This window comes from Haliotis rufescens, unplaced genomic scaffold, assembly GCF_023055435.1.
Source record: "Haliotis rufescens isolate VD_foot unplaced genomic scaffold, xgHalRufe1.0.p SCAF_14, whole genome shotgun sequence".
Taxonomy (NCBI): Eukaryota; Metazoa; Mollusca; class Gastropoda; order Lepetellida; family Haliotidae; genus Haliotis; species Haliotis rufescens.
The window spans coordinates 34,431,323-34,451,878 of NW_025963824.1; the positions used below are offsets into that span (position 1 = coordinate 34,431,323).

Sequence of the window (20,556 nt, forward strand, 5' to 3'; positions counted from 1 at the left end):
TCCTATACGTACATGTTTGACTATCATCATGCCTGTTCCCGTCAGTCTGGCAGGCCGTGTCTGTGTTTCTAGGGTCCTATACGTACTTGTTTGACTATCATCATGCCTGTTCCCGTCAGTCTGGCAGCCCGTGTCTGTGTTTCTAGGGTCCTATACGTACATGTTTGACTATCATCATGCCTGTTCGCGTCAGTCTGGCAGCCCGTGTCTGTGTTTCTAGGGTCCTATACGTACTTGTTTGACTATCATCATGCCTGTTCCCGTCAGTCTGGCAGCCCGTGTCTGTGTTTCTAGGGTCCTATACGTACTTGTTTGACTATCATCATGCCTGTTCCCGTCAGTCTGGCAAGCCGTGTCTGTGTTTCTAGGGTCCTATACGTACATGTTTGACTATCATCATGCCTGTTCCCGTCAGTCTGGCAGCCCGTGTCTGTGTGTCTAGGGTCCTATACGTACTTGTTTGACTATCATCATGCCTGTTCGCGTCAGTCTGGCAGCCCGTGTCTGTGTTTCCAGGGTCCTATACGTACTTGTTTGACTATCATCATGCCTGTTCCCGTCAGTCTGGCAGCCCGTGTCTGTGTTTCCAGGGTCCTATACGTACTTGTTTGACTATCATCATGCCTGTTCGCGTCAGTCTGGCAGCCCGTGTCTGTGTTTCCAGGGTCCTATACGTACTTGTTTGACTATCATCATGCCTGTTCGCGTCAGTCTGGCAGCCCGGGTCTGTGTTTCTAGGGTCCTATACGTACTTGTTTGACTATCATCATGCCTGTTCCCGTCAGTCTGGCAGCCCGTGTCTGTGTTTCTAGGGTCCTATACGTACTTGTTTGACTATCATCATGCCTGTTGTTCGCGTCAGTCTGGCAGCCCGTGTCTGTGTTTCCAGGGTCCTATACGTACTTGTTTGACTATCATCATGCCTGTTGTTCCCGTCAGTCTGGCAGCCCGTGTCTGTGTTTCCAGGGTCCTATACGTACTTGTTTGACTATCATCATGCCTGTTCGCGTCAGTCTGGCAGCCCGTGTCTGTGTTTCTAGGGTCCTATACGTACTTGTTTGACTATCATCATGCCTGTTCGCGTCAGTCTGGCAGCCCGTGTCTGTGTTTCTAGGGTCCTATACGTACTTGTTTGACTATCATCATGCCTGTTCGCGTCAGTCTGGCAGCCCGTGTCTGTGTTTCTAGGGTCCTATACGTACTTGTTTGACTATCATCATGCCTGTTGTTCCCGTCAGTCTGGCAAGCCGTGTCTGTGTTTCTAGGGTCCTATACGTACTTGTTTGACTATCATCATGCCTGTTCCCGTCAGTCTGGCAGCCCGTGTCTGTGTTTCTAGGGTCCTATACGTACATGTTTGACTATCATCATGCCTGTTCCCGTCAGTCTGGCAGCCCGTGTCTGTGTTTCTAGGGTCCTATACGTACATGTTTGACTATCATCATGCCTGTTCCCGTCAGTCTGGCAGGCCGTGTCTGTGTTTCTAGGGTCCTATACGTACTTGTTTGACTATCATCATGCCTGTTCCCGTCAGTCTGGCAGCCCGTGTCTGTGTTTCTAGGGTCCTATACGTACATGTTTGACTATCATCATGCCTGTTCGCGTCAGTCTGGCAGCCCGTGTCTGTGTTTCTAGGGTCCTATACGTACTTGTTTGACTATCATCATGCCTGTTCGCGTCAGTCTGGCAGCCCGTGTCTGTGTTTCCAGGGTCCTATACGTACTTGTTTGACTATCATCATGCCTGTTCCCGTCAGTCTGGCAGCCCGTGTCTGTGTTTCTAGGGTCCTATACGTACTTGTTTGACTATCATCATGCCTGTTCGCGTCAGTCTGGCAGCCCGTGTCTGTGTTTCTAGGGTCCTATACGTACTTGTTTGATTATCATCATGCCTGTTCGCGTCAGTCTGGCAGCCCGGGTCTGTGTTTCTAGGGTCCTGTACGTACTTGTTTGACTATCATCATGCCTGTTCCCGTCAGTCTGGCAGCCCGTGTCTGTGTTTCTAGGGTCCTATACGTACTTGTTTGACTATCATCATGCCTGTTGTTCGCGTCAGTCTGGCAGCCCGTGTCTGTGTTTCCAGGGTCCTATACGTACTTGTTTGACTATCATCATGCCTGTTGTTCCCGTCAGTCTGGCAGCCCGTGTCTGTGTTTCCAGGGTCCTATACGTACTTGTTTGACTATCATCATGCCTGTTCGCGTCAGTCTGGCAGCCCGTGTCTGTGTTTCTAGGGTCCTATACGTACTTGTTTGACTATCATCATGCCTGTTCGCGTCAGTCTGGCAGCCCGTGTCTGTGTTTCTAGGGTCCTATACGTACTTGTTTGACTATCATCATGCCTGTTCCCGTCAGTCTGGCAAGCCGTGTCTGTGTTTCTAGGGTCCTATACGTACTTGTTTGACTATCATCATGCCTGTTCGCGTCAGTCTGGCAGCCCGTGTCTGTGTTTCCAGGGTCCTATACGTACTTGTTTGACTATCATCATGCCTGTTCGCGTCAGTCTGGCAGCCCGTGTCTGTGTTTCTAGGGTCCTATACGTACTTGTTTGACTATCATCATGCCTGTTGTTCCCGTCAGTCTGGCAAGCCGTGTCTGTGTTTCTAGGGTCCTATACGTACTTGTTTGACTATCATCATGCCTGTTCCCGTCAGTCTGGCAGCCCGTGTCTGTGTTTCTAGGGTCCTATACGTACATGTTTGACTATCATCATGCCTGTTCCCGTCAGTCTGGCAGGCCGTGTCTGTGTTTCTAGGGTCCTATACGTACTTGTTTGACTATCATCATGCCTGTTCCCGTCAGTCTGGCAGCCCGTGTCTGTGTTTCTAGGGTCCTATACGTACATGTTTGACTATCATCATGCCTGTTCCCGTCAGTCTGGCAGGCCGTGTCTGTGTTTCTAGGGTCCTATACGTACTTGTTTGACTATCATCATGCCTGTTCCCGTCAGTCTGGCAGCCCGTGTCTGTGTTTCTAGGGTCCTATACGTACATGTTTGACTATCATCATGCCTGTTCCCGTCAGTCTGGCAGGCCGTGTCTGTGTTTCTAGGGTCCTATACGTACTTGTTTGACTATCATCATGCCTGTTCCCGTCAGTCTGGCAGCCCGTGTCTGTGTTTCTAGGGTCCTATACGTACTTGTTTGACTATCATCATGCCTGTTGTTCCCGTCAGCCTGGCAGCCCGTGTCTGTGTTTCCAGGGTCCTATACGTACTTGTTTGACTATCATCATGCCTGTTCGCGTCAGTCTGGCAGGCCGTGTCTGTGTTTCTAGGGTCCTATACGTACTTGTTTGACTATCATCATGCCTGTTCCCGTCAGTCTGGCAGGCCGTGTCTGTGTTTCCAGGGTCCTATACGTACTTGTTTGACTATCATCATGCCTGTTGTTCGCGTCAGTCTGGCAGCCCGTGTCTGTGTTTCTAGGGTCCTATACGTACTTGTTTGACTATCATCATGCCTGTTCGCGTCAGTCTGGCAGCCCGTGTCTGTGTTTCTAGGGTCCTATACGTACTTGTTTGACTATCATCATGCCTGTTCGCGTCAGTCTGGCAGCCCGTGTCTGTGTTTCTAGGGTCCTATACGTACTTGTTTGACTATCATCATGCCTGTTCGCGTCAGTCTGGCAGCCCGTGTCTGTGTTTCCAGGGTCCTATACGTACTTGTTTGACTATCATCATGCCTGTTCCCGTCAGTCTGGCAGCCCGTGTCTGTGTTTCTAGGGTCCTATACGTACTTGTTTGACTATCATCATGCCTGTTCCCGTCAGTCTGGCAGCCCGTGTCTGTGTTTCTAGGGTCCTATACGTACTTGTTTGACTATCATCATGCCTGTTCCCGTCAGTCTGGCAGCCCGGGAGTTGAAGCGTTTCTCCAGATACTAAAATAAATAAAACCTGCGATATTAAATATTGACGATTGTTTTATGTATGTCTATGCACTCAGAAATACGCCAACTGTATGACACTTAGTTTGCTGTACATGTTGGAGTCAATGAACAACATCTTTTGGGGAGGGGGTGGGGTATGTTAACACGTACTTGTATCCTGGTCTGCCCCCTAGATATCCCCCCTATTACATTCCCATATCATGGTTCTTCCTCGACAGCCAAGACGTCATCTTCCAAGTGTAGACTATGGGCGAGTGTCCTAAGAAACTTACACATTGTGATGTTTAAGGTTGTCATTAATGATGTTGATGTCGCCATTTTGCTAAAGGGTCAATTTGACACCCAAGGCCTTGTGGCTTAATGTGCGAGGAAAGCCCGAAGTGATGCAGGTCTCAGACGTTTATCATTTCGGTGAAACTCACGAGCACGGATATGGTGCTGACAAACATAGAAGCTTAATTGGGGCGAACCGGGATTCGAACACACAATCATAGGTTTCTGGCGTGCCCAAAGGACGCAACTCTGCACAGCGAATCGCGGCATCTTAGACGACTGGGCCACCCGTGCCCCGGAATAAAATGAAGATCCTCAATCAACATAATATCTCCCGAATAAATACTGTCCCTGTGTCACACAGACCAGTGACAGATGGTGCCAGACATTGAGGGATTCATGTGATATACACAGGTGTTATACCCCTCGCATGCTGCATCATCGTATACATGAATACAATCACAGGCCGGAATAGCTTATACATAAAACATTACGTAAGTTACAAATATGCAATACACTGTACATAACATGATTTACAAAACACATCTGTCGCAACTAGACAGTCGGCCAACTTAGTGTGACATCTATTTACTTAGATATATACGCATGCACACACTGAAGCTAAGACATGTTTATGGGACCCGTGGAGATCCGGGATATAACAGGTCTTCAGCAACCCATGCTTGTCGTAAAAGGCGACTATGCTTGTTGTAAGAGGCGACTAACGGGATCGGGAGGTCAGGCTAGCTGACTTGGTTGATGCATATCTTCGTGACGCAATCGATAGTCAAGCTGTCAATCAGTTGATAATCTGATCCAGACTTGATTATTTACAGACCACCGTCATATAGCTAGAATATTGCGGAGTGCGACGTTAAACAAACAAGCAAACAAACAAATTTATGTATTTTTGTTTAACCCCGTCAGCAACAATAGTTCAGGTATATGACGGATGTCTGGACCAGATCACATGATCCAGTCATTGACATTATGACTTCGATCTAAGCCAAAGGGATACGAAGACATGCACCAACCACCCCATCCCGTTAGTCGCCTCTAACGGCACCCATGGGTTGCTGAAGACTAATACTAACCCGGATCATCACGGGTAGTCTGTGGATGAAGAAAAGAAACATGATTGGGAGTTAAAATGATAAAAAATAAAAGAAGGGGTTTTTTTTACGCTAAGAAAATAACACCGACAAGATGTTGAACGTGTTTTAACAATTGGAAAACAATTTGTGAATTGCATGGTAAGAAAGCTTCAGGCATGAATCGGGGTAGAAGGAGGTCACACCAGCTAATGACATGTTTAGACATATTTAGACATGTTTAGACATGTTTAGACATGTTTAGACATATTTAGACATGATTAGACATATTTAGATTCCTCTGCCATTTCCATGGACTCCGATAGTTTTCGCATTTCCCTTGTGATCTTGTATGTGTTTTTTGGACGAAATGTTTCTATTTTGTACCATATATTCCCGTGTTTCTTTCAGCTGAACAATTGACTTGCCTTTGCATGTGTTTTTGTCGGGTGTCACCATTTGGGAAGGATACGCTCACCTCTTCCCTATTACCTTTTGGACAGCGATTCAAATACACATGCTCAGAATGGAATATGTGCTCTTTTAGTAGATATTTCTTGTGATTATTGAAATGTCTGTTGCCCCTCTCATCTACATGAAACAAGTCGATATGTTTGATGGTAGCCAAAATGTAAAACAGACAAAAAGGAAACTGTTTGGACAAGGACATTAAAACTGCCCTAAGACCTGTGTGCAACACTAAGTCAAATTCAGCGTTTTAAAAACAAAGATTCATTAAAAATGTTCAGTAAATTTGGACAGAAGATATCTTTCTTTCGAAACTATCTCAATGCAATATTTCTTCATGTGTTACAAAAATGGCAAAACGTGTCTTGTTTTAATAACTAATCCTGAATTCAAACCGAACTTTACATCTCGAACACAACTTACACACAGCTCAAACACAACCATATTCAGACAGTAATACATAATCGGCGCCAAATTTACTTCACAAAGTAAGAACACGAGTTTAATCTGTGGCGATGAAAGATATAAAACGACTGAAACCTGTCAAAAGCATGCATAATTACTATCAACTTTTGATTTGACCCTAAAAGATGAAAACGTGTACATGTCTATTTCCCTTTGTGCTAGATTCTAAAGAGAGATATATTGCTTGGTCCAGCTGATGTACCACCAAGTCCCTGTCTCACAGATCAATCATGATCCTTAATACAATCAAGGAAGGACTTTCTGTATATTTGCAGAAAGTATTTGAGGCAGTTGGAATTAAAACCATATGAATTCTCAAAAACCAAAGGAATTGCTTGAATTTGTACAATCTCGGTAAAGAAACAAGTTCAAATTTGTCCAAACATTTTATTTTTCAACTGTGGACACGACTTTGAAAGACACACAGACAGCTTCGTTTCTTGATCCATTGAGCATTAATCTCTGACGCGGTGACATAGATATAGCTGCAGGACAATGTGGCAAGAACGAGAGCTAATGTCATCAGCAGTTTACTGAGAAAACAGGTTGTAAAATGCGGGACTTCCTCACCCAAATAATGGTCTTATACCTAATTTCCTCACACTGATTTTTTTTCACCTGAAAAATATAACACAGACCACCGAGACCCCCTCAACTATTTCATATTTACAGTTTAGCAGAAAGATTCAGATTGACGAAAAAAGCTGTGTGACAAAAGGGATGACTTCATATTACAAGAGTCAACTTTCCCTTTGTGCTGAGCAATATTCCAGCAGCTTGAGTCTACAGTCAACATTTGTTTAGGTTAAACCAAGCATGCTCTTTTTATGAAGATTTTATTGGGCGTCATACGACTCTTGCTCAAAGTTGTTTGGACAGGATTACAACAATGAAGGCATCAGTTAAACTTCAGAGACGTTTATACATTTCAAAATTGAAAACTGTGTGTCCTCCGCATTTCCAAATGTTAAAAGTGACTTGTATCTGAATCAGCACAGTGGTCAATTTTGTTATGCTACTCCCTTGAAGCAGCAGGGATATCGTTAACATCAATCATGTCCAGTCAGTAGACATTGAGATCTACAATGTCCAGTGACTAGACATAAGATGTATATTAACTATAGTCATTGCGTTACAATGTCCAGTGACTAGACATAAGATCTATATTAACTAGAGTCATTGCGTTACAATGTCCAGTGACTAGACATAAAACCTATATTAACTAGAGTCATTGCGTTACAATGTCCAGTGACTAGACATAACATCTATATTAACTAGAGTCATTGCGTTACAATGTCCAGTGACTAGACATAACATCTATATTAACGATAGTCATTGCGTTACAATGTCCAGTGACTAGACATAAGATCTATATTAACTAGAGTCATTGCGTTACAATGTCCAGTGACTAGACATAACATCTATATTAACTAGAGTCATTGCGTTACAATGTCCAGTGACTAGACATAAAACCTATATTAACTAGAGTCATTGCGTTACAATGTCCAGTGACTAGACATAACATCTATATTAACTAGAGTCATTGCGTTACAATGTCCAGTGACTAGACATAACATCTATATTAACTAGAGTCATTGCGTTACAATGTCCAGTGACTAGACATAAAACCTATATTAACTAGAGTCATTGCGTTACAATGTCCAGTGACTAGACATAAAACCTATATTAACTAGAGTCATTGCGTTACAATGTCCAGTGACTAGACATAAAACCTATATTAACTAGAGTCATTGCGTTACAATGTCCAGTGACTAGACATAAGATGTATATTAACTAGAGTCATTGCGTTACAATGTCCAGTGACTAGACATAAAACCTATATTAACTAGAGTCATTGCGTTACAATGTCCAGTGACTAGACATAAGACCTATATTAACTAGAGTCATTGCGTTACAATGTCCAGTGACTAGACATAAGATCTATATTAACTAGAGTCATTGCGTTACAATGTCCAGTGACTAGACATAAGACCTATATTAACTAGAGTCATTGCGTTACAATGTCCAGTGACTAGACATAACATCTATATTAACGATAGTCATTGCGTTACAATGTCCAGTGACTAGACATAAGATCTATATTAACTAGAGTCATTGCGTTACAATGTCCAGTGACTAGACATAACATCTATATTAACTAGAGTCATTGCGTTACAATGTCCAGTGACTAGACATAAAACCTATATTAACTAGAGTCATTGCGTTACAATGTCCAGTGACTAGACATAACATCTATATTAACTAGAGTCATTGCGTTACAATGTCCAGTGACTAGACATAACATCTATATTAACTATAGTCATTGCGTTACAATGTCCAGTGACTAGACATAACATCTATATTAACAATAGTCATTGCGTTACAATGTCCAGTGACTAGACATAAGATCTATATTAACTAGAGTCATTGCGTTACAATGTCCAGTGACTAGACATAACATCTATATTAACTAGAGTCATTGCGTTACAATGTCCAGTGACTAGACATAAGATCTATATTAACTAGAGTCATTGCGTTACAATGTCCAGTGACTAGACATAAAACCTATATTAACTAGAGTCATTGCGTTACAATGTCCAGTGACTAGACATAAAACCTATATTAACTAGAGTCATTGCGTTACAATGTCCAGTGACTAGACATAAGATCTATATTAACTAGAGTCATTGCGTTACAATGTCCAGTGATTAGACATAAAACCTATATTAACTAGAGTCATTGCGTTACAATGTCCAGTGACTAGACATAAAACCTATATTAACTACAGTCATTGCGTTACAATGTCAAGTGACTAGACATAAAACCTATATTAACTATAGTCATTGCGTTACAATGTCCAGTGACTAGACATAAAACCTATATTAACTAGAGTCATTGCGTTACAATGTCCAGTGACTAGACATAAAACCTATATTAACTAGAGTCATTGCGTTACAATGTCCAGTGACTAGACATAAAACCTATATTAACTAGAGTCATTGCGTTACAATGTCCAGTGACTTGACATAAGATGTATATTAACTAGAGTCATTGCGTTACAATGTCCAGTGACTAGACATAAAACCTATATTAACTAGAGTCATTGCGTTACAATGTCCAGTGACTAGACATAAAACCTATATTAACTAGAGTCATTGCGTTACAATGTCCAGTGACTAGACATAAAACCTATATTAACTAGAGTCATTGCGTTACAATGTCCAGTGACTAGACATAAGATGTATATTAACTAGAGTCATTGCGTTACAATGTCCAGTGACTAGACATAAAACCTATATTAACTAGAGTCATTGCGTTACAATGTCCAGTGACTAGACATAAGACCTATATTAACTAGAGTCATTGCGTTACAATGTCCAGTGACTAGACATAAGATCTATATTAACTAGAGTCATTGCGTTACAATGTCCAGTGACTAGACATAAGACCTATATTAACTAGAGTCATTGCGTTACAATGTCCAGTGACTAGACATAACACCTATATTAACTAGAGTCATTGCGTTACAATGTCCAGTGACTAGACATAAGATCTATATTAACTAGAGTCATTGCGTTACAATGTCCAGTGACTAGACATAACATCTATATTAACTAGAGTCATTGCGTTACAATGTCCAGTGACTAGACATAAAACCTATATTAACTAGAGTCATTGCGTTACAATGTCCAGTGACTAGACATAACATCTATATTAACTAGAGTCATTGCGTTACAATGTCCAGTGACTAGACATAACATCTATATTAACGATAGTCATTGCGTTACAATGTCCAGTGACTAGACATAAGATCTATATTAACTAGAGTCATTGCGTTACAATGTCCAGTGACTAGACATAACATCTATATTAACTAGAGTCATTGCGTTACAATGTCCAGTGACTAGACATAAAACCTATATTAACTAGAGTCATTGCGTTACAATGTCCAGTGACTAGACATAACATCTATATTAACTAGAGTCATTGCGTTACAATGTCCAGTGACTAGACATAACATCTATATTAACTAGAGTCATTGCGTTACAATGTCCAGTGACTAGACATAAAACCTATATTAACTAGAGTCATTGCGTTACAATGTCCAGTGACTAGACATAAAACCTATATTAACTAGAGTCATTGCGTTACAATGTCCAGTGACTAGACATAAAACCTATATTAACTAGAGTCATTGCGTTACAATGTCCAGTGACTAGACATAAGATGTATATTAACTAGAGTCATTGCGTTACAATGTCCAGTGACTAGACATAAAACCTATATTAACTAGAGTCATTGCGTTACAATGTCCAGTGACTAGACATAAGACCTATATTAACTAGAGTCATTGCGTTACAATGTCCAGTGACTAGACATAAGATCTATATTAACTAGAGTCATTGCGTTACAATGTCCAGTGACTAGACATAAGACCTATATTAACTAGAGTCATTGCGTTACAATGTCCAGTGACTAGACATAACATCTATATTAACGATAGTCATTGCGTTACAATGTCCAGTGACTAGACATAAGATCTATATTAACTAGAGTCATTGCGTTACAATGTCCAGTGACTAGACATAACATCTATATTAACTAGAGTCATTGCGTTACAATGTCCAGTGACTAGACATAAAACCTATATTAACTAGAGTCATTGCGTTACAATGTCCAGTGACTAGACATAACATCTATATTAACTAGAGTCATTGCGTTACAATGTCCAGTGACTAGACATAACATCTATATTAACTATAGTCATTGCGTTACAATGTCCAGTGACTAGACATAACATCTATATTAACAATAGTCATTGCGTTACAATGTCCAGTGACTAGACATAAGATCTATATTAACTAGAGTCATTGCGTTACAATGTCCAGTGACTAGACATAACATCTATATTAACTAGAGTCATTGCGTTACAATGTCCAGTGACTAGACATAAGATCTATATTAACTAGAGTCATTGCGTTACAATGTCCAGTGACTAGACATAAAACCTATATTAACTAGAGTCATTGCGTTACAATGTCCAGTGACTAGACATAAAACCTATATTAACTAGAGTCATTGCGTTACAATGTCCAGTGACTAGACATAAGATCTATATTAACTAGAGTCATTGCGTTACAATGTCCAGTGATTAGACATAAAACCTATATTAACTAGAGTCATTGCGTTACAATGTCCAGTGACTAGACATAAAACCTATATTAACTACAGTCATTGCGTTACAATGTCAAGTGACTAGACATAAAACCTATATTAACTATAGTCATTGCGTTACAATGTCCAGTGACTAGACATAAAACCTATATTAACTAGAGTCATTGCGTTACAATGTCCAGTGACTAGACATAAAACCTATATTAACTAGAGTCATTGCGTTACAATGTCCAGTGACTAGACATAAAACCTATATTAACTAGAGTCATTGCGTTACAATGTCCAGTGACTTGACATAAGATGTATATTAACTAGAGTCATTGCGTTACAATGTCCAGTGACTAGACATAAAACCTATATTAACTAGAGTCATTGCGTTACAATGTCCAGTGACTAGACATAAAACCTATATTAACTAGAGTCATTGCGTTACAATGTCCAGTGACTAGACATAAAACCTATATTAACTAGAGTCATTGCGTTACAATGTCCAGTGACTAGACATAAGATGTATATTAACTAGAGTCATTGCGTTACAATGTCCAGTGACTAGACATAAAACCTATATTAACTAGAGTCATTGCGTTACAATGTCCAGTGACTAGACATAAGACCTATATTAACTAGAGTCATTGCGTTACAATGTCCAGTGACTAGACATAAGATCTATATTAACTAGAGTCATTGCGTTACAATGTCCAGTGACTAGACATAAGACCTATATTAACTAGAGTCATTGCGTTACAATGTCCAGTGACTAGACATAACACCTATATTAACTAGAGTCATTGCGTTACAATGTCCAGTGACTAGACATAAGATCTATATTAACTAGAGTCATTGCGTTACAATGTCCAGTGACTAGACATAACATCTATATTAACTAGAGTCATTGCGTTACAATGTCCAGTGACTAGACATAACATCTATATTAACTAGAGTCATTGCGTTACAATGTCCAGTGACTAGACATAAGATGTATATTAACTAGATAACTAGAGTCATTGCGTTACCCCCATGGATTCCGGGTTTGTTGCTAAGCAACCTGGTTGTGAGAGGGGACAAAATGCATATGGTAGTCGGAAACTTGGTTGATAGCATGCCGACGATAAGTGCGGCGTGAAACAACATACCAACAAAACAAATGTTGTAATATTTTTTCTTTTGGGTATCTTTTGGGTATATGTTTCTTCAGTTCCCACAATATACCTTTGTTTCAGTTCTCACAACCAGCTTGATAATTCATTCCTATTGATTGTATGGTGTTTGTGGTACAGGATATCAACTAAATGAAGTTGACCGTCTGGCCATTGGAGGAAAGACTTCGACAGCCTATTGTTGTTGTTGTTGTTGCTGCCACATCACAGGAACATTGCACACAAAGTCTTACCAATATTGTGCACCACATCATAGCAACATTGTGAACCACCTCATAGCAACCTTGTGCACCACGTCAAAGCAACATTGTGCACCACGTCATAGCAACCTTGTGCACCACGTCATAGCCACATTGAGCACCATGTCATAGCAACATTGTGCACCACATCATAGCAACCTTGTGCACCACGTCATAGCAACCTTGTGCACCACGTTATAGCAAGCTTGTGCACCACGCTATAGCAACCTTGAGCACCACGTTACAGCAACCTTGTGCACTACGTTATAGCAACATTGTGCACCGCGTTATAGCAACATTGTGTACCACGTTATAGCAGCCTTGTGCACCACGTTATAGCAACATTGTGCACCACATCATAGCAACCTTGTGCACCACGTCATAGCAACCTTGTGCACCACGTTATAGCAAGCTTTTGCACCACGCTATAGCAACCTTGAGCACCACGTTATAGCAGCCTTGTGCACCACGTTATAGCAGCCTTGTGCACCACGTTATAGCAACATTGTGCACCACGTTATAGCAACATTGTGCACCACGTTATAGCAGCCTTGTGCACCACGTTATAGCAGCCTTGTGCACCACGTTATAGAAACATTGTGCACCACGTTAAAGCAGCCTTGTGCACCACGTTATAGCAACATTGTGCACCACGTTACAGCAACATTGTGCACCACGTTATAGCAGCCTTGTGCACCACGTTATAGCAACATTGTATACCACGTTATAGCAGCCTTGTGCACCACGTTATAGCAACATTGTGCACCGCGTTATAGCAACATTGTGCACCACGTTATAGCAACCTTGAGCACCACGTTATAGCAGCCTTGTGCACCACGTTATAGCAGCCTTGTCCACCACGTTATAGAAACATTGTGCACCACGTTATAGCAGCCTTGTGCATCACGTTATAGCAACCTTGTGCACCACGTTACAGCAACATTGTGCACCACGTTATAGCAGCCTTGTGCACCACGTTATAGCAACATTGTGTACCACGTTATAGCAGCCTTGTGCACCACGTTATAGCAACATTGTGCACCGCGTTATAGCAACATTGTGCACCACGTTATAGCAACCTTGAGCACCACGTTATAGCAACATTGTGCACCACGTTATAGCAACCTTGAGCACCACGTTATAGCAGCCTTGTGCACCACGTTATAGCAACCTTGTGCACCACGTTATAGCAACCTTGTGCACCGCGTTATAGCAACATTGTGCACCACGTTATAGCAACCTTGTGCACCACGTTATAGCAACCTTGAGCACCACGTTATAGCAACATTGTGTACCACGTTATAGCAACCTTGTGCACCGCGTTATAGCAACATTGTGCACCACATCAAAGCAACATTGTGCACCACGTTATGGCAACATTGTGCACAACGTCTTACCAATATTGTGCACCACGTTCTAGCTACCTTGTGCACCACGTTATAGCAACATTGTGCAGCACATCAAAGCAACATTGTGCACCACGTTATAGCAACATTGTGCACCACGTCTTACCAATATTGTGCACCACGTTATAGCAACCTTGTGCACCACGTTATAGCAACATTGTGCACCACATCAAAGCAACATTGTGCACCACGTTATAGCAACATTGTGCACCACGCTATGGCAACATTGTGCACCACATCAAAGCATTATTGTGCACCACGTTATAGCAACATTGTGCACCACGTTATAGAAACATTGTGCACCACGTTATAGCAACATTGTGCAGCACATCAAAGCAACATTGTGCACCACGTTATAGCAACATTGTGCACCACGCTATGGCAACATTGTGCACCACGTTATACCAACCTTGTGCACCACGTTATAGCAACATTGTGCACCACATCGTAGCAACATTGTGCACCACGTTATAGCAACATTGTGCACCACGCTATAGCAACCTTGAGCACCACGTTATAGCAACCTTGTGCACCACGTTATAGCAACATTGTGCACCGCGTTATAGCAACATTGTGTACCACGTTATAGCAGCCTTGTGCACCACGTTATAGCAACATTGTGCACCACATCATGGCAACCTTGTGCACCACGTCATAGCAACCTTGTGCACCACGTTATAGCAAGCTTTTGCACCACGCTATAGCAACCTTGAGCACCACGTTATAGCAGCCTTGTGCACCACGTTATAGCAGCCTTGTGCACCACGTTATAGAAACATTGTGCACCACGTTATAGCAGCCTTGTGCACCACGTTATAGCAACATTGTGCACCACGTGATAGCAACATTGTGCACCACGTTGTAGCAGCCTTGTGTACCACGTTATAGCAACATTGTGTACCACGTTATAGCAGCCTTGTGCACCACGTTATAGCAACATTGTGCACCGCGTTATAGCAACATTGTGCACCACGTTATAGCAACCTTGAGCACCACGTTATAGCAGCCTTGTGCACCACGTTATAGCAACATTGTGTACCACGTTATAGCAGCCTTGTGCACCACGTTATAGCAACATTGTGCACCGCGTTATAGCAACATTGTGCACCACGTTATAGGAACCTTGAGCACCACGTTATAGCAAATTTGTGCACCACGTTACAGCAACATTGTGCACCACGTTATAGCAACCTTGTGCACCACGTTATAGCAACCTTGAGCACCACGTTATAGCAACATTGTGTACCACGTTATAGCAACCTTGTGCACCGCGTTATAGCAACATTGTGCACCACATCAAAGCAACATTGTGCACCACGTTATGGCAACATTGTGCACAACGTCTTACCAATATTGTGCACCACGTTCTAGCAACATTGTGCACCACGTTATAGCAACATTGTGCAGCACATCAAAGCAACATTGTGCACCACGTTATAGCAACATTGTGCACCACGTCTTACCAATATTGTGCACCACGTTATAGCAACCTTGTGCACCACGTTATAGCAACATTGTGCACCACATCAAAGCAACATTGTGCACCACGTTATAGCAACATTGTGCACCACGCTATGGCAACATTGTGCACCACATCAAAGCATTATTGTGCACCACATCATAGCAACATTGTGCACCACGTTATAGAAACATTGTGCACCACGTCTTACCAATATTGTGCACCACGTTATAGCAACCTTGTGCACCACGTTATAGCAACATTGTGCACCACATCAAAGCAACATTGTGCACCACGTTATAGCAACATTGTGCACCACGCTATGGCAACATTGTGCACCACGTTATACCAACCTTGTGCACCACGTTATAGCAACATTGTGCACCACATCGTAGCAACATTGTGCACCACGTTATAGCAACATTGTGAACCACGTCTTACCAATATTGTGCACCACGTTATAGCAACATTGGGCACCACGTTATAGCAAGATTGTGCACCACATCGTAGCAACATTGTGCACCACATCATAGCTACCTTGTGCACCACGTTATAGCAACATTGTGCACCACGTTATAGCAACATTGTGCACCACGCTATGGCAACATTGTGCACCACGTTATACCAACCTTGTGCACCACGTTATAGCAACATTGTGCACCACATCGTAGCAACATTGTGCACCACGTTATAGCAACATTGTGCACCACGTCTTACCAATATTGTGCACCACGCCTTACCAATATTGTGCACAACGTTATAACAACATTGTGCACCACGTCATAGCAACATTGTGCACCACATCAGAGCAACATTGTGCACCACGTTATAGCAACATTGTGCACCATGTCATAGCAACATTGTGCACCACGTCTTACCAATATTGTGCACCACATTATAGCAATATTGTGCACCACGTTATAGCAATATTGTGCACCACGTTATAGCAATATTGTGCACCACGTTATAGCAATATTGTGCAGCACGTCATAGCCACATTGAGCACCACGGTATAGCCATATTGTGCACCACGGTAAAGGAACATTGTGCACCACGTTATAGCAATATTGTGCACCACGTCTTACCAATATTGTGCACCACGTTATAGCAACCTTGTGCACCACGTTATAGCAACATTGTGCACCACATCAAAGCAACATTGTGCACCACGTTATAGCAACATTGTGCACCACGCTATGGCAACATTGTGCACCACATCAAAGCAACATTGTGCACCACGTTATAGCAACATTGTGCACCACGTTATAGAAACATTGTGCACCACGTCTTACCAATATTGTGCACCACGTTATAGCAACCTTGTGCACCACGTTATAGCAACATTGTGCAGCACATCAAAGCAACATTGTGCACCACGTTATAGCAACATTGTGCACCACGCTATGGCAACATTGTGCACCACGTTATACCAACCTTGTGCACCACGTTATAGCAACATTGTGCACCACATCGTAGCAACATTGTGCACCCCGTTATAGCAACATTGTGCACCACGTCTTACCAATATTGTGCACCACGTTATAGCAACATTGTGCACCACGTTATAGCAAGATTGTGCACCACATCGTAGCAACATTGTGCACCACATCATAGCAACCTTGTGCACCACGTTATAGAAACATTGTGCAGCACGTTATAGCAACATTGTGCACCACGCTATGGCAACATTGTGCACCACGTTATACGAACCTTGTGCACCACGTTATAGCAACATTGTGCACCACATCGTAGCAACATTGTGCACCACGTTATAGCAACATTGTGCACCACGTCTTACCAATATTGTGCACCACGCCTTACCAATATTGTGCACCACGTTATAGCAGCATTGTGCACCACGTCATAGCAACATTGTGCACCACATCAGAGCAACATTGTGCACCACGTTATAGCAACATTGTGCACCATGTCATAGCAACATTGTGCACCACGTCTTACCAATATTGTGCACCACATTATAGCAATATTGTGCACCACGTTATAGCAATATTGTGCACCACGTTATAGCAATATTGTGCACCACGTTATAGCAATATTGTGCAGCACGTCATAGCCACATTGAGCACCACGGTATAGCCATATTGTGCACCACGGTAAAGGAACATTGTGCACCACGTTATAGCAATATTGTGCACCACGTTATAGCAACATTGTGCACCACGGTATAGCAACATTGAGCACCACGTTATAGCAACATTTTGCACCACGGTATAGCCATATTGTGCACCACGTTATAGCAAGATTGTGCACCACGTTATAGCAACTTTGTGCACAACTTTATAGCAACATTGTGCACCACGTTATAGCAACATTGAGCACCACGTTATAGCAACATTGTGCACCACGTTATAGCAGTATTGAGCACCATGCCATAGCGACATTGTGCACCACGTTATAGCAACATTGAGCACCATTTCGTAGCAACATTGTGCACCACGGTATAACAACATTGTGCACCACGTTATAGCAACATTGTGCACCACGTTATAGCAACAATCGAGCACCATGTCGTAGCAACATTGTGCACCACATCAGAGCAACATTGTGCACCACATGAGGGCAACATTGTTCACCGCATCCTAACATCGTCTTTGAGGACGATGGCCCTTCTCGCCCAACATATTCTCACAGCTAAAAGAAACGCGAACCAGAAACATACAGAGAAATGTGTGCGTTAAGAAGCGCGGTTTCCAAAGTCTACTAATTAATAACAATAAGTCAAGTGTTACCACAAAATGTCTCTATTCGTATAAGGACATGCTGCCCCTGATTTTCAAACTTTCACGCAGTTGTGTTCCATCAGTGCAATTACTTTGGATTTGATATGCTAATTCATTTATAAAAAAAGGCAAATAGAAATCTTCTAAATATACATTGTTTAGGACATATATCTTCACATTTGTATATAGAGAACAAAATAACATTTCAATTCTGCTACTTAGCCGATGTCTTTGAAAGAGAGTCTACAAGTTAACCCTTTTCACAATGCCAAAGCTTTTTGTAAAATCTACAAATACAGCAACAGTTTCTGTTTTTGATCGCAATATTCTGTCTTTTGTTTTCTTACAAACATCTTTGTAGTCAGTTCTTACTCTATTATAGTTTATTAGTGAACCTCTATCCTTATTCTTTCTAAACTTATTTAAACGTCTACATCGTTCCTTTTTAGCTGTAGCTGGCATTTGCTATCAAACCGTTGTCATATTTATAGCCCTTATTAATTTTCTTTTTATCAGATGCAGCGATAATACCCAATACTTACTTCAACTTTAACAAATGCTACGTCTACAGCTTTCTCCAGTAAATCATGCGCAGTCCCAGATATAAGTTTTGTTCTAAAATGTTCAGCCTTCTCTTCAACCCACACGAATTTGAAGGAAGCATTTTTATGTGTATTGCGTGGCGTAGGGTCACTTACTAGAAGCGTACGTATACTAGTCGTGACAGGAAGGTGTGATGACTCGGCTCGAGACGGTCTATCAAAGCTGTGGCAAATATCAAACAACTCCTATGGCAAATATCAAAATCCACCACACTCGCATTCTGGATTCCTATAAAAGTAAAATCTCCCACGCCTGCGTCTGACCCGCATCTTCCATTCATTATATGTATATTCAGCATTCTACATAAATCAAGTCAGCTCTTACCAAAAATTAAGCGGAGATAAATGCACAGATTTTTTTAAAAATTGTCTAACAGAAATCCCCATACACTGTTATCATGTCCCTCGAGATATTCAAGGATATCTTCTACAAAACCAGATTCAGTGTTAGTTCTGGCATTCAAGTCTCCCCCAATCATCAAATAAACATGAATCCATGAATCCTGGAAATATCAAACTCATGTCTATATCTTTCATACGTGTTTCTGTTATGCCGATAAAGTCAAATGAGTTAATTTAATCGGTTAAGTCTTGATCGGTTAATTCAGAAGCCAGAAAACAAATGTTCTATTCTCAAATTTAAGAGGAATCGACATCGTGCGTCCTACCATCACGCTCGGTGTCGTCGCACCCCTAGCGAGTCATGGATATATGATATATGTCATGCGTGCATGAGTGTCGGTTCACACAACATACCAGTATGTTTGTTTCTGCATCTAACCAATCTAATATCGCTTGAATATGAGTATTTTTATAAATATTAACCAACATGTATGGTGTCGCGTGTCTTTTGGCAGTGAGTATACATTGACATTTTCCGAAGCCAAACTGTTGCACGTGTTTTTGTTGTTGAATTGGTTGGTTCTCGATGTCTTGCAGGGAATATTGTACCTCGAACTTGTAAACTTCAGAGATCTGTGTAATTAAAACATTGACGTCATCAGTGGCGTGCTGCAATGAACGTGACTGTGAGTACTTTACCTCAAATGAGCTTGTGTACTTCAGCGGATACAGGAGGGGGACGTACAACACGGCAGATATCACAATGGCACCAATTAATCCAAACGTGTACAGGTAGTACTGCGTCCCTTCTCGATACATCTCAGCAGGGGTTCCCAGAATCAAGATGGCGGACATGAAGGACACGAGGATGGAAATGGCGACGGGCACAATTTTCATATCTCGTCCTCCCATCAGAAACTCTCCCGTTGTTTTCTGTCTGTTTCCCCAAAATGCATAAAATACCCCGATTGCTGCAGACACCGCCAGCACAAGAGCAAACACAACATAATCGGCGGCACCAAATACCACTCCTTCAGATACCATTGCGACTGACGGTTGTTCTTCAGCCTGCAGAACGTATTCTGAACTCAAGTTGATATTTGATATTGTGATAGGCACTTTGAGGAATACTCCATAATAGGTAGAAAAGCGCGGATGTGGTCACGTGGGCGGGAGGCAGCTGTTGGACGTATGTTGCAGCTACTGACAGATGTGATGATTACCGAGAGGTGGGAACAGAACACCAGGGC

At 42.0% G+C, this 20,556-nt stretch overlaps 1 protein-coding gene across 1 annotated transcript in view; it reads right to left on the bottom strand.

Moving 5' to 3' along the window:
- LOC124121974 (sodium-coupled monocarboxylate transporter 1-like) overlaps positions 1–20,350 on the bottom strand; it is a 40,949-nt gene extending 20,599 nt beyond the window's left edge. Inside the window, exons 1-2 of the mRNA XM_048395489.1 lie at positions 20,006–20,350; positions 3,811–3,879 (exon numbers count right to left, since the gene is read on the bottom strand). Coding sequence (XP_048251446.1) covers positions 3,811–3,879; positions 20,006–20,350 — 414 coding nt within the window. The remainder of the gene's footprint in view (positions 1–3,810; positions 3,880–20,005) is intronic.
- Between the last annotated feature and the right edge of the window lie 206 nt (positions 20,351–20,556).